At 25.8% G+C, this 15899-nt stretch overlaps 2 protein-coding genes across 2 annotated transcripts in view; one reads left to right on the plus strand and one right to left on the minus strand.

Moving 5' to 3' along the window:
- The window catches only part of LOC129969255 (tectonin beta-propeller repeat-containing protein 1-like), a 35829-nt gene extending 22309 nt beyond the window's left edge, over positions 1–13520 (minus strand). Inside the window, exons 1-8 of the mRNA XM_056083720.1 lie at positions 13001–13520; positions 10524–10706; positions 9696–9818; positions 8996–9118; positions 7621–7801; positions 5541–5641; positions 3323–3445; positions 1020–1584 (exon numbers count right to left, since the gene is read on the minus strand). Coding sequence (XP_055939695.1) covers positions 1020–1584; positions 3323–3445; positions 5541–5641; positions 7621–7801; positions 8996–9118; positions 9696–9818; positions 10524–10706; positions 13001–13219 — 1618 coding nt within the window. The 5' untranslated portion in view covers positions 13220–13520. The remainder of the gene's footprint in view (positions 1–1019; positions 1585–3322; positions 3446–5540; positions 5642–7620; positions 7802–8995; positions 9119–9695; positions 9819–10523; positions 10707–13000) is intronic.
- A 257-nt stretch (positions 13521–13777) lies between these two features.
- The window catches only part of LOC129969327 (hexosaminidase D-like), a 29155-nt gene continuing 27033 nt past the window's right edge, over positions 13778–15899 (plus strand). Inside the window, exons 1-2 of the mRNA XM_056083855.1 lie at positions 13778–13878; positions 13998–14124. Coding sequence (XP_055939830.1) covers positions 14087–14124 — 38 coding nt within the window. The 5' untranslated portion in view covers positions 13778–13878; positions 13998–14086. The remainder of the gene's footprint in view (positions 13879–13997; positions 14125–15899) is intronic.

Consider the following 15899-nt stretch of genomic DNA (forward strand, 5'->3'; position numbering starts at 1 on the left):
AATAGCTAATTAAGGTCAGAAATATCAATTTGAAACTATTTATGGGACAGATTTAATTCAATAAAACTGACTTAAAGTGCAAAGAATATTTTGGTCAGTAGCTCATTATATAATACAAAGATTATTTTAAACAATCTACAAATTTAAGATTTTATTGATATCATAAAATAATAATTATTATTATGGTAATGGACAAACTTCTGGTTGTTCAACATTAATAATTATATAATGAGAACCAAGAATTGGTGAGTTCATTTAAGTTCATTCTTAATGCAAAATCTGGAATAAAGTTAACACAATTCCATATTTTATGAACAGTCACAGTCTTTAATAAAATTTGTTCACTTCATATTTTACATTTAAGTGCTTTTAGCTACATGACCCGAAAAGAAAAAGAAAGTTTTTAAAATTTTCATTTTTTTTAAATTCTTTTTCAATTGTAATCTCTATTTACAGCAAGGATCAGTATGTCATTCACAAATTTAGACACAAGTAGGAAAATAAATCTATAAAATTAAAGTTCTGGCTCAAATAAGCTTAATTAAATAATTTAGATGTTCAATATTCAATTTTACTACTGGTAATTCTTCATTTCTTAAATTTTTCTTTAATCTTCTCTCTTTTCTTCTTATTGTAGATGTGTTCAAATAGAGAATCAGTATTTTCAAAGTTTTTAAGTTACAGACAACCCATAATGTTCATATGAACTAGTATTAATTCTAAACTAATAGATTTCATTGTCTTTTTATTTAATATTGTCAACATAATGGATTGCCAATTATGATCACATAAGCAATTACTGCATATTTATAAATTTCTCACAGAATGTGTTTTGTGATAAAAATAATAACAATTGATGAATTATGAGTAACAAATAAATCAATAATTATCAAATATTAATATTTTTTATATGTAAAAAAAATATTATCTTATATTCTAAGTGTAATTACAATATAAAAGGGGAAAAAAAGAACATATTAATGAAACACTACATATAAAAAACATAAAAAGGCACCAACCTTCTGAAAACCAATATGGCAAAGATTCTGAATTTATAGCACAACCACTAGCACTAATCCATATCCACAATATATCCCGACAGCTTGGATCAACAACCATTTCTATAGGAGCTTGTAAAGTCATCACTTTGTCAGAATAAAGGCTTTCACTGTCTAAACTAGAGTATGATGAAGTCCTGTTGGCAATACTATGAAATCGACCATGTGTACCATCTTGATGATTACTTAGAACAGAATCAGAACGGTTTTGTTCTGAAGATTCATCAAGATCTAAATTCGGGCTAACACAATTATCTGACTTTTCGGATGATGTATACGACACAGCACTACGAATGCTTATTTTTCGAGCACTTTCAGGCGATTGGCTTAAAGAAATGGAGTCAGAAGTGAAAACAGAGTCTCTGTGAGAGCTAAGAGACATGGAATCTAAACTTGAAGAGCTGGGAGAACTATGTAAATCTTGAATGGGAGCTTTCAGAGTTTTCCAGGTTCGGCCAAAAAGTTCATTAGAATTTACTCCAGTTCTTATACAAATATCAAGACAGTTGGCACTGATGCTAAAGACCTAAGAAATAAGAAATATATCATTTTTCAATAAAAAATTACAGAATAAATATATACTGAAAATGTTTAAATCAATTAAAATTGTTTTTGTTTTAAAAAATTAACATTTATACATCTTTTCAAAAGCCTTTCATTCTTTCAAACTTATGTAATAATTATAATTACAAAGAATAATCTTTAATAAAGGATAACTAACTAGCATATTTAGCATTTATTACAATAAATATTTTTGTATTTGAATCCAACACTTAATAAAAATAGATTTTCACTGAAATATCTTTTATTAATTTTTAATTTACTATCTCATATATCAACTAATCCCTTCATAAAAAGATAGAATTCTTCTTCTATTTTTCTCTGTTTTCTGGACCAGGAGGCACAAGTTCAGCAATCCTTAGTTTTCTAATTCTCTTATCTTACCAAAGCTATGATAAGAATAGAAGTTTTTCTAAATGTTTGTTATTGTTGCTGTTATTGCAATATCGAAAGTATCATTCTCTTCACTTGGGTATTTAAACTAAACCTTAGATACTCTACTTTTGGAACTTAATTACTTTGAATGACTTTGCATACTAAGTAGAAGTTCTAAAAAAATGTGAAAATAAATGTAGCATCCATAGTAATTGCCATGCTTATACATTAAAAGATATGGAAGTGAAAAATGGAAGTATAAATTCTATATTCCTATTAATGTCCAAAGTAAGCAATCTGTTATCAAAATTTTAACAGAGTAAAGCATAAAATTAGTTTGAATTTAATTACAATAATAGAAAAGATTGTTAAATTTTTTAATGAATTCTGAAAAAAAATTTAAAAAGAAAAAAATATCTGTTAACAATCAACTGTCATTCTAAAGATAATTATCTGCTACTTTAAATAATTTCTGTGCAATGATGCATTCAAAAATTATTACCAAAAATTAAAAAGAAAAACATCAAAGTTTAATTTAATTTTTGTCAATTAATTTCTTATGTTAATTATTTATTCATCTTAAAAGAAGATAGACCAGTAGCCTAGGGATGGGCATCTTAATGAAATATGTAAATGTTATGTTGCTATTGAGTCCCCATTTAGGAGGAGTTCTTGAGACAAACAAACATTTATATTTTCTGCTCTATTTTATATTGATAATACAATACTTCAATAAGTTTATACAAATGTGCTATTTTTAAATGTATCTCATTAATTTGTTAGTATTAGAATTTCTATTCAAATTCCATATTTGAATCAAAGTTTTTTTTTTAAATCATTTAGTGTGGACATTAAATATTGATTGTTATTTTTCTTATCCAGGAATGTAATTTTCCAACATATAATTTGTTTCTGATTCCACAAAGGTATAAAAAAATTTTATATTATCCTGTTCATTAGATGAAAATCATTGTTATGTTATTTACATACTAGTTAATTGGATTAATAGAGTCATAATTAGTCAATATAAAGAGTTTTAATATCTAACAATCTGGCAAAATCATGGATATGAATTTATGATTTATCTGAAATAAATATAACCAGTATTCTCAGTGAAGAAGCTAGTCATCAGAGGCAACATTATCACTGTTATAAATGAATGAATAGAAATGAAATAAAGATGGAAAAATCAAGTCTAAAGTACTACCAGATTACTATGTTTTGGGATAGGTTCAATTCTATCATTTTTTTTTCAATTTTAATAGATTGACTTAATGCTAACTGCATCATAAAATGGAAAAAATTAAGGTTGAGAAAATCCAACTTGCCTGATCATCGCTACCAACACTTATACCAGAAATGGTACCAAACATTTCAATCCACCCAGTTCCAGTAGCAGCTGCCACATTTTCCCCAGAATGCAACCCATCAATGCCCTTTCGAAACCATACCTGAAGCAATAATTTTGACTGTTAATTTGAAACTAAAATAATGCCATAAATTAAACTGTCAAAGCAATTTGCAATTCAATAAATTTAATTTAACTATTTTTTAAATCAGATACCTAATGAAATGTTTTTGAAAGAGAATAAATATCTTTCAGATATCTGCTATACAAGATGTCCCCAAAAGATTGAAATACATTTAATTCTTTACCTATTAAAGATAAGTTTTCAATGTGAATTGCAAAGTAGTTCAAAATAAGGTATGAAAAAGACCATATTAATAAAAAAAAAATTTCCACAATAATTTTTCAAGAGTTACACTTTTTAAATTTTTATGTGCCCATCTGGATAAATTATTCAATTAGAAAGTTCCAATTTTTTATGCAATAATATCATTACAAAAAAATCACATACTCAAGTTTTTAAAATTGAGTGAGTTATACTTAATTGAAAACTGAATGCTCTGCATAGGGACCATATACCAAAATAGAACTGAAATTTGTTTCATATTATAAAAAGATAGAATGTATTTAAATGTTTAAATAAAAAACCTTTTCCCCTAATTAGGGTATACTAAAAGAACCCTCACTTACTCTCAAGGTTACTTTTTTTATGTTCAGACTGTTATTGTTATTTGTAAAAATTAATTTTATAAATACATGCAAGTAATATACTGTCAAATTTATAATGATTTTTCAAAATGACACTCTAATAAATTAACTCACAGATGATTAATTTAATTATAATTTAGCCATTTTAAATATTTATACTAAAATATTTTGAAATATTATGCTAAAATATTTTTTTTAAATTCCATAGTGAAATGCAAACGATTTCTTTTCCAATTTACTAATTTAACTTTCCTGATCTTTTTGATGAATTTTACTAATATTCTAAGTTTTAGATGTATGTTCTGTATTATTGTCCATGTACATTTTTATGGTACCAGAAATAAAAAAACAATCACAGGATCTTACTAAAATATAGTTTATAAAATGTCTATTGAATTGTATGCATGATTTTTTTTTATATGTGGGCCAACTGTGAGACCATACTAAATGAAATTCACGGCCATATGCATCCCTCTCCTCGCACTGTTTATCACTATCTATTAAAGCTTTATTTAAGGCCATTAGGACACTCGCTATTGCATTTTTTATCTAAAAATTTCCAATATCAATATGTATATGGCCCCTACTTTTACTGAAGAAAAGTGTTTTAAGTTATGTGAAAAATGGCATAAGTCAATTTTTTTTCTGTGCAATAATTTATTTAATTTTAAAGATACAGTTGTGTAGTTTATTTTTCTAATGATCTTGTTAGATAAAGAAGAAAAACTTTCTAACTAACCAAATTCATATAGAGGGGTTGTAAAGAAATTTAAAAAGTGTAATTTATTTAAAAATTAATGATAAGCATTTTTTTATTAAAGTAATCTTATTTTGTAGCTTATTTTTAGCCTATTTTGCAATTTACATTGCTCACTTACTTTAAATGGGAAAAGAATTAAACCATATTTCAATTTTTTGGGGATACCAGTATAAATATAATACTTATAAAAAATGAATTTTCACATTTCAATAAAAATACAAATGTATATGTAAATAAAAAAACAAACAAAAAAAACATCTTTACAACATAGAAGAATAAAAGAAAACTGATCAATTTAATAAGAATTTTGATTTGTAATTATAATAAAAAAATTAAAATTAGAGAAAACTAGTAAAGTTTTCAACTTTTAATGTTGTCTTTAAAGTTAGAAAATAATAATTAAAAAAATTATAAAGCAATTCAATTATATTTTTAATGAGAAGATATATTTTGAAATTTTACCTTTCTTCAATTTTTAAAAGCCTTTAATAGTTCATCTTAAGAGGTACATATGTTTTATAATTACAATTTTGACTTTCAAATAAATAAACTAGATAAAACTTTTTTAAATACCCAAATATTAAATCTCAGTTTGAAATGAATGATATAATTATTTTGGAATACAGTTTACATTTTCTCTTTTCCATCACTCTAAATACTGCACAGAAATGACAGAAAAGTTGTAGATGCAAATCATCTTTTTAACAATACAATTAAAAAGTAATGTTACCTTATTATCTTTACTTAAAGCCCAAACAACATCTTTTCCAACACTTATTTGTGATAAAGGATCCGAACTAGAAGGAGGATCAACAACAACCCAATCACTTCCTGAAATGATTAAGATATTCATTTAATATTAATAATAGGATAATATTTATCAAATATATTTATTTCTATAAATAGACAAATAATATCATTAAATATCACTTTCTAGTTAGCCTTTTAATTGGTTATTATAACCACTAAGATATATGTTTTAAAAAAATCCAGAGATGTTTCAGGGAAATAGTTAATAATGTTATATTTTTAACACTTTGCATGATAAAACTGTCTTTTCCAATTTTTTAAATATAGTTCAAGGACAGGCAATTTGAATTTATACATATAAATGTATAAAAATCATTTAATAAAGATAAAATATTAGAGATAATTTACTTTTTAAAAAATGAGTTTATTTTAAATCTTTCCACTTGATAACTGCAAAATCAAAATAACTTGCACTTGAAGAGTTAATTACATAACAGTGAAAATAAAGATATCCCTCTAATTAATATTGTTATGAAATTTTTTATATTGTTTCTCTGCATATTAAGTCTTCTAATCAGGAAGATAGTTTTACAGATAATTCATATGGATCCTGAATGGATATCAGATCAATGACCGTGGATTTGAAGTAAAGTTACAACATCTTTCTAGAAGTTTCTTTATCTTGTCACAGAAATTATAAAAAGTTGGGAATCAGAATCAAAATCAGTCAAACAGTCAGCTGAAAGAAACAGATGAGATGGGAGACATGAGTAGTTGAGCAAAGTTCCTGCCTGTGAGTTTTCTCTTAGCACTTTGTGCTGCTTCCATTGTTCATTACTAATTTTCTGCTTGTATGCAGCTGTTTACTGCAAATGCAGTTCCTGCATATATGTTTTGTAGTTAATGTGTTTGTATTTTCATGTAAAACTAAGCATTATTATTTGTTAATGAACCTCTTAAATTTTATACTGTACAATGCATGAAGAAATTTTGGAAAAACTTCTGTATCAATACCCAGAGTGTATCTTTAAATAAACAAATAGATAAATTATTGAATGAAGGAAGCCAGATGGAAGTAATGCATACTTTTATTAAAGTGGTTAAATGCTACAGAAACCAAAACTAGTGTCTTTAATGGTAAATCTTAGAAGTTAGGAATTTGTTCTTAAAAACTATAACAGTTTAAAATATTCAGTAGTAAAAGTATACAATGTTTCAGTTTAGTACAAATTGACTCTCTACATAATACTAGGAGCTTAGAAATCCTAAATTTCTGCCAATAATCGACATTTCAAGTACACATTGATGCAATTAATGCTATGGAATAATTCAAAAACACTATTTTTATTATTCTGTTTCATAGTTTTTGAAATTTGCACAAATTCTAATGAAAACTATAATTTTATTGATTACTATGCATATGCCAAAATATCATATTTCATTAATTTCATGATGTAATTTTGATGGTGAGGATACTACAAGATTTGCTGATATAAGTGTGTTGTATAGGGGTTATTCTATTATAAGATGAAAGCATATGTTTGTTTTTGTTGTCCATCACAGTTTTTCATTAAAAGTTCTTATCTCTCAAGATTTACTACAAATGCACAGATTATTAAGACATGGGCATTTTACAATTAGATAGACATTTCTTCTGCAACTTTATATTTCTTTATTTGAATGCAATTTTGTAGTAGAAGGCAATTGCATGAAGAAGTTTGACAATCAACAGAAACAATCCAATTTTTAGTATTTATTATAAACATAATGTTTTCTATATAGATTTCATAGAAATAAGTATATAATAAAATATATTTGCAACCATAAACGTTTAAATTACTCCTTCTTAATTTTTTTTTCATTCACTGTGTGCAAATGTACATGCTCTACATAAGTTCCAAAAAGTTATTCTCTCTCTGAAAGTTTTTGAAAGTACAGAAATTAAAACATACAACAAAACTGCTGATTGAAATAATTTTTCACTTATATTAGTTGAATGCAACCATTGGTATAAATATATAAATATACACTGTAAACACTAATATGAATGAAATGCTTACCCATTATATTTTCTCTTGTAATACCAGTACGAGCTATAGCATTTCCAGCCCAAGTCACAGCCCACGTCAAACCTGTTGGGCCCACAGAAATTTGACTAACATCTGCTTGACCAGGTGTTTTTATAGGGACCCAACCACTCCCTTCAGGAGAAGATTCAGTTACTCCATAACGAAACAAGACCTTTAAAATTAAAATATCATAGAATGCTAGACAGTTATTAATGAAAAATTTAAGTAGCATATTGTTTCAGTAGTATGAGCACATAATATTACATATTAAATAAAAATGTAATATTTCAAACTATTTTTAAAAGGAAATTTGTACAACCATTTTGAATAAAAAAAATATATTAAATAATAATAAAAGCATCTACTTTAAATCTCAGATTATTTTCTTTGCATATTTTCTTAAAATAAGTTATCTAAACGGTTTTATCCATTTTGTAAAGAATTTGTAGAGGATGTTTAGGGAAATTTTTAAAAAATAAATCAAGTTAATCAAAAAAATTATTTTAGAACCTTTTCATTTTAAAATCTGATACAGGTACGTATAAAGTGTCTAAAAAGTTTAATTTAATTTCAAAAATTCTGTAATTTTCCAGTTATCAATTTTTTACAAGAAATTCATGTGATTATGGTGCCAAAAGGGGATCATTATGTTTTGTTTCATTGCTCCAAAATAATTTTTGTGCATCGAAAAGGCATAATGAGCATCCTCCAGTTATAAAATATTTTTCTCGATAAACATAAGCAATAGACAATTTAACCTAGATGAACAAAGAACTTTTCATTCTAAAATTCTACGCCAATAAGAATCTATTAATGTTCTAAAACGATGTTGCACTACTACATTATCAATTTTACAAGACAATAAGAAGGTTTTAAATGCTAGTCTGCATGCACTGTTGATGCTTACACTGAAACAATTTCGTTTAAAACTAAATGTAAAACTCAAGTCACTTTTGCTAACTGTTCTTGTTCATGTTCATCATTGGATACAAGAATTTCAATGAAAATAGTAGTTGATCAGATGTCTTCATTTCAGAAGCATAAAAACCACTAAACTTAGTTGTTAAAAGAAATCCAGATTTTTTTTTTTTTTTTTTACTTTGAAATTAATATTTAATTTAAAATACAATCTGCTAATCAATTGAAACCCAATATTTCCATCATTTACATTCACTTTGATGTTTTTCTTACTATCACAGCTTCAATATTTTTAAACTTAAGACATGGAAATAGTGAGAGAGGGTATAATTCTTGTTCTTAATTCTGTTTCCAGCTTGCTGACAGAAACTTCTTTAGAAACATACAGTGAATGAATTAGCTTAAAAGAAGATAACACAAAGGAAATCTAAGAATTAAAGAATCTTACTCTTCCCATTATAGTAACTGCCCAAACACTAAATTTGTTGGATTCCCCACCAGGTATTTCAGTACCTCCAACTGTCACATCAATAAAAGGTTCCGTGACAGGATCTTCATGGATGCTGGGTATCTTTTAAAAGAGCATAATATAAATTAGATAACTGAATTCCAGCTTATAACAAAGCAACAATAATTATTATAAAGTTAGAATTTATATAAAAAATGATGTTGAATAATTATGGTATAACAGATTATAAACAAAAAAGTAAATTTTCTTAGAATTTAACACTTTCAGAAGCATTATGCAAGTTAACATTTATATTTTTATAAAGTGTAATGCAGTAAAATATGAAATAAACTATCACAACATTTATGTTATTTATAAGATGCACTGAAACTAATTAGAAATCCATCTAAAAAATTAAAGCTTTTTTAGGATTCATCAATTTATTGTCTTGCAAAATATATCTAAAAAAATGGCAAAAAAAATGTATGCAAAATATGCTATTATAGAAACGTATATTACTTATGTAAAACATTTTCATAACTTGAGCCTTCCAATATATGCATAAATAATTTGTAAATCAAGATCTATTAAACTTCGGACAAAGCATTTAAATATTTTATAAAACAAATAACATTTTTAAATAATCTGGTAATACTACAATATAATTAAATCAGAACCTAAAGATTTAAATATGAATTACCAAAGACCATTTATTGGTAGCACAGAAACGACGGTAACGAATCCATTTGCGGCGTCTTACAAGAGAATTCCATGTTTTGTTAGGACTATAATTAGCAGGGAAATCAGCTGCATAAGTCCAACCCTATTAAAAGAAATATGATGTTTTTAATTTTTTTTGTTTTGTTTTGTTTTAAAAAGTTTTTAAAATTATATTTCTTTATAAAAGAATATAAAAGTCACATTTCTTTATAAAGGAAGGAATAAATTTAAAAGGGGGTGAAAGATAAAGGGGGGAAAGTTGCCATACTTCAAAATAAAGAAACAAAAATTACAAAAATATATCATGTAATTTATATTTCATTTGATATAACACAGTAATAAAATAAACTAATACAATAAAATATGAAAAATAAATAATAAAGGTAAAAAGATTCATAACAATAGTAAAATAAAACAGAAATTTAATCAAAATAGATGAAGGAAGTAAATACTTTAATGATCCACAAATACCTACACCACCATCCTTAATGATCCACAAATACACAATTCAATGATCCACCCCCCTCAAAAAAAAGTTTTGGCTTAGTTTAGTCTAGTCATATTAATGTCCTATTTTTAAAGCAATACTAGAGCTATTTTGGGATGGAACTTATAATCTTAATCTGTGGTCAGATGACGAGAATGCTACCTGAGCTGCCATCTCCCTTTTGGGACAAAAGAACCAAATAGATGCCCTTAAGAATTATATTTAAATTAGTGATTGTGATTTCATGTAATTTATTGTAAATAGGTTTCAATCACTTAATTAAATCTAATTATTATTTAAAACTGTAAAAAAAAAATCTACCTCAGGTCCCAGGGGTTGACCATCTAAGTTGTCTTCAACATACCATTCTTCCTCCCATTCCCAGCTTTTGGAAGGCAAGTGAAAATTTCCTTGAGGCAGAGAAACCAAGCCATCAGCACTACTCCAGTGAGGACGATCAGTAGGCAACAATTTAGTACTAAAGCCACTGAAAGGATTCCAGCGCTAGGAAACAAAATTTTTAAAATTACATTAAATATATCATTACACACGATTTCTAAGCATTAAAAAAATGATAATATGCCTGTTGAATCAATATTTTTTAATCATATTTTAAAATAAGGATAGGGAATTATACATTTATAATGTGTAAATGTATTAAACTGACAAATGTATTAAACTGAAGCAAGCAAAGCAGAGCTTCAGTTATCAATTTGTTTTCTAAGATACAATTTGGTTAAGTAGTTTTATTTTATTTATTACATAAATTTCAGATAAAGCATTTTTTTTTATTTTGCATGTCACAACGCATCAACTTCACAATTTTCTTGTAAGTGAACTATACAAGAATAAAATTCCATTATAATGAAATAATTTAGCCACATGCACAGTTCCCTGAAAATAAAACACAGAACTTGAACAACATAATGATCTATAAACATGAAATTAGGTTCACGGTCATTACAATAATATTTGTATTCTATCAAATTTTGTTAGGAATCCATTTACAGGAACTCATTTCTGTATCTGTAAGTTTTTCTGTAAGTTTCAGATCAAATTTATTATCAGACTAGCTGTTATCTGTTATCATTTGTATACATTTAAAAATAATAACTTAAAAATGCACCAACTTAGATAATTTAATATGCAGTAATTTTCTAACCAAAATTATGTCAAATTTTAACTTCAATTGGATGAAAAGAAATATCTAAAATTAATACTAGATTTCTTGCTTGAACTGTGAAATCAAAAATGTATAATTTTGTATTTGAAAGCGAGAATATTTTTGTTTATTGTTTATAAAGACAGCAAAAAGAAATGATAAATATTACATCACAGGATTATTTATGAATAATTCTTTCCTTCAGCATCTCTGTCTTTCCAGCCAATCGAGTGGTAGTTGGGATGATGAAAAAAATTTACATTTAAAAGAAGCATTTAGAACATTTATCAACTTACCACTTAGAAATTAGGTCAGTTCAATAGATTATATATATATATATCCCTTCGGGGCCGTTATCCAAGGTCAACACCTACTGAACAGTATCGAATTGACACGTGGCCGGAAATCCCATGTTATATAAGACTAGTGATCATTTGTTTCATCCCTTCCTTACTTCTGCTTTTGTTCAGCGCTGTCGTGGACATGTTCTGTATTAAAATTGCCTTCCCGGGATGGATTAAAATGAATTTAAAAATGTAAAAAGTCTCTTCTATGTCTTCAAACCTGCATTCTGCTTCAAACCAAATAAGCTTATATATATATATTTCTCACACTGATTACAAAATTTGCAACATGCAAATCCAAATATGTTATACAGCTGTACAGCTATGCTGGTCAAATTTGAATAAATTATATATTTATCATGAAAAATAAAAACTATATTTCAGTATGTTTTTAACTGAATAGAACCACCATATGTCAATGAAGATCAATATGCATAATTAAAATTTATGCAAACAAATTTCTACAATAAAAATGATATTTTCAAATTAGATGCATAGCAGTTGATAACAATTATAATTCTTGTTTCAAAACTCGCTTTTTTCTTTTAGTATGACATCAGCACCACGTCTCAGAAAGAACAACCATAAGTTATGAAGTTGAGAAAAAATAAAGTACTTTATACTTATACATCAAACAGCTGATAAGCAAATATGGAAGTAATATAAAAGCTAATTTTGTTTCCATCAAATTGTTGATGAAACTAAGAGAAGAGAGTTAATAATAAATAACAAAACATCTAGATTAGAACATATTTGTAAATACACAGAAACAAATAATGAAAAACAATATGCTGGATGAGCAAAACCTTGCAGTAATATGCTTTACTGCTGAATGCTTAACATCATAAAGAGCTTTCTGAAATAGACTGTGGAGCAACTGAATAAAATATTCAAATTATTGGTAATTGTTAAGTAACTTAACAATTCATTTCTCTTAATATTTTTTGTTAGGAAAAATGACAGCTTATCCAGCTGATAGAGCAACAAGCAGCTATAGAACAGCATCGTATATCTTTATCAAATAAAAAAAAACTATGCAATTTATATAGCAGCATTACAATGAGAGATACTCGAAAAATTGCACTGCTTTATTTACTTAATTCTTTTCTGGATAATTTTTAAGGATCTATAATATAAAATCTCATAAATATTCAAATAAATTGAAAAGAAGAAACAATGAAATATATGAATATTATTAACATATAACATAAATATTGTAATTTTTAATGAATGAATGGACATTTTTAAATGAATATATATTGGCAAAAAAAAAAAAAAAAAAAAATCTTTACCTCATTCTCATAAGTCACAACTTTGCATCTAATTGGAATATCCTTTGTGGGAACGTAGATATATATTTGATGATCCCCACTTATTGCCCAAGTAAAAAATTCATGAGCGGCAACTTTTTTAAAATCAATTCCATCGGACTTTAATTCGGTCCAATGATCATCATTTGTAGATAAAGTATATACTTTTCCTAAGCTATTTACGGCCCACAAGTTCGTCATGTTATTTTTTAAAAAAAAAACTTTTTTATTAAAAGAAGCTTCTTTTAAAAATAAGATCAAAATATAAATCAAAGAACATTAGTTCTAAAATATGAACTGATATAAAATCAGCTAATTTTTGTTCGATACTTTACATTTAATTTTGTCCAAAAATATTATAAATCAACAATGTCTGTTACTCTAAATTTTGTAGAAATTATTCTATATTTCATTTTTAAATAAAGCATTTTTATTAGAAATGCATTATTTTTTTAATTGATAAAAGAAAAAAATCATTTGGCAGATCACCCCTTACACCCAAAAAGAAAAGTAATAGCAAACCAAAACAAACAGAAACTGATCAAGATTTAATTTACGATTAATCGATTATGAAGTCTTCTTCATATTAATATAACTTTATTTATCAATGAAAAAAAAATTTGTAATTTTTTATAGCTAGAAAAAAATGAATTTTATTTTTTAACAAGCATATACTAAAAATGTTACAAAAATTCTATTTTTTATTATTTGTTTTTCAATATGATACCGGCATTTTTCATCCGTTGTAAAGAAGAAACATCGAGTCCTGTTGAGATATAGTTTCAGTTTTAGACATTGTCTGCTTGATTTTACTTCTGGTTTCTAAGTGGAAAAAAATATTCAAAGCCATCGATTTTTTGGTAATTTTTAAGTTTTATAACCTACATATATGCCTTTAGTTCCTCTGTTGTCCATCATCTTCATTTATTTACGATTTTAAATACATATTTATATATGTACATATTTTTTTTTCTTTCAGATTTTATAAACTTTTGCTTTACCCAACCAAAGCTTGCAAATTTGAAATATATAAACTGATGACGTCTTAGATCTTCTAAACAATCTAAAATGAGTGGTTATGACTGCAGCTCACCAGACTTTTCAAAGTAAAATTTCATTTAAAAAATTTTTTCAGTGTGGTATAAAATGATGTGATGTCTTTGTTTTTCAAAATATGTACATTTTTTTTAATTGAAAGAAATATTTCAAACTTTGATTCTAAGAAAATCAACTAAAAAGTTATTCCTGTCATGATTTCATAGAGAAAAGAACAATTTGTAAAATATATATATAATTCTAAGTGAATTGTTTTTATATCTTTCTGCAAAAAAAAAAAAAAAAATTATGTTTGAAGCTTATTACTTGATAGTATGAAGATGTTTCCTGGTATTAATTTTCATGTATCTATTTATATTTTTGTCTATGATAATTGAATAATTAAGCTATTTAATTTTTTTCGATATTTTAATTATTCTTCTAAAAAATTTAGGTCTTCATAGGATATTATTACAAAAAAAACTTTGCATAGAATATAATAATTATACATCTGTAACAATGTTTACAGTCAGAGCTGAATCAAGCTCCCTAGAAGCAATGTATGTTTTGGGTCCTCCTTTTTCTATTTCCTAATTTTCAAAAGCAGATTTTTTTTTAAATTTTAATTTAATTTCTCTATAATATGTTTTAAGTAGCAAATTTTGAAAAACTGAAATAACTAAATATTCAACTCTTGATCAAATTCAAAAATGCAAATTACAATATCCTCTATACAAAAAGTGAAATTTTACATTAAAATAAATAAAAAAAGAAAAGAAAATATGCTTTTTCAGTATATTCAGTTACTATCTAATTATAAGATTGAATATCTTTTATTAAATTATGAAAAAAAAATTTTCAAATTATGAAACTACACAATAAAAAATTTATGAGTAATTAATTGTTAATGTTGTACAAAAATGATCAAAATTTCATTGATAACTTTGAGTATAAAACCTTTGTAAATTCAATAAAAGAAAAAAATTAATTAATGACTCTGAAAATATCATAAAAAGCTTTGAGGTCCTTAAGTAATTGCCTATTTAATAATATGGCTGTGCCTCCAATTTCTAAAAAAGAAAAGAAAAAAATTGTGAATATTTAAAAAGATACTATGTTTGAATTTGTGAATATTTTGCTCAGAATATTAGAAACATTTTGCTTTATATAATTCTCATACTGATACACCCAGTTTTGCACAGGATTTTAAAAGAATTTTGGTCCAATTACTTAAAACACTTTATACTTAACTGTTTTTACCTGCAGCATTTTAAATTTATGTTCATTTACTCTTGACATCTAATCTCATGGTCAGAAGCAAACTCTTCTTTCTTTCCTTTTTTTTTTTTTTCCCTCCATATTCAGCTACCTGGCATACTCTCAACCCTTAACCTTAAATTTAACCTTAAATGACCTTATATTGTATTTAGAACATTTAAAAATTTGTGATAATTAAATTAAATATTGCTTCATACCATAATTGATGCCATAGAATTCCAATATATATATATTAAATAATATGCATGCTACAAAATTAGAGAGAAAATGAAAATTCTGTCTTAGATTTAATGTCCAAAGAAAGCAATATTTTTATAACTTTAATAATGGCAATAACATACAAGGATTTGGTGAGACAATGAAACTGGTTTGAATATTATTATTAGAATAGAAAACATTGTCATAAATTATATTTTAAAACTAATTATGAATAATTTATTAAAATTTAAAAACAGTATGTCCATTAAATTGGTATCATTAAAAAGATAACTGTTTATTTTTAAGATGGCATACTAATCGCTTTTGTTCAATAATTATTTTAGAACATGTTGAGGAAAAGCTGGGTAAA

This window comes from Argiope bruennichi, chromosome 5, assembly GCF_947563725.1.
Source record: "Argiope bruennichi chromosome 5, qqArgBrue1.1, whole genome shotgun sequence".
Taxonomy (NCBI): domain Eukaryota; kingdom Metazoa; phylum Arthropoda; class Arachnida; order Araneae; family Araneidae; genus Argiope; species Argiope bruennichi.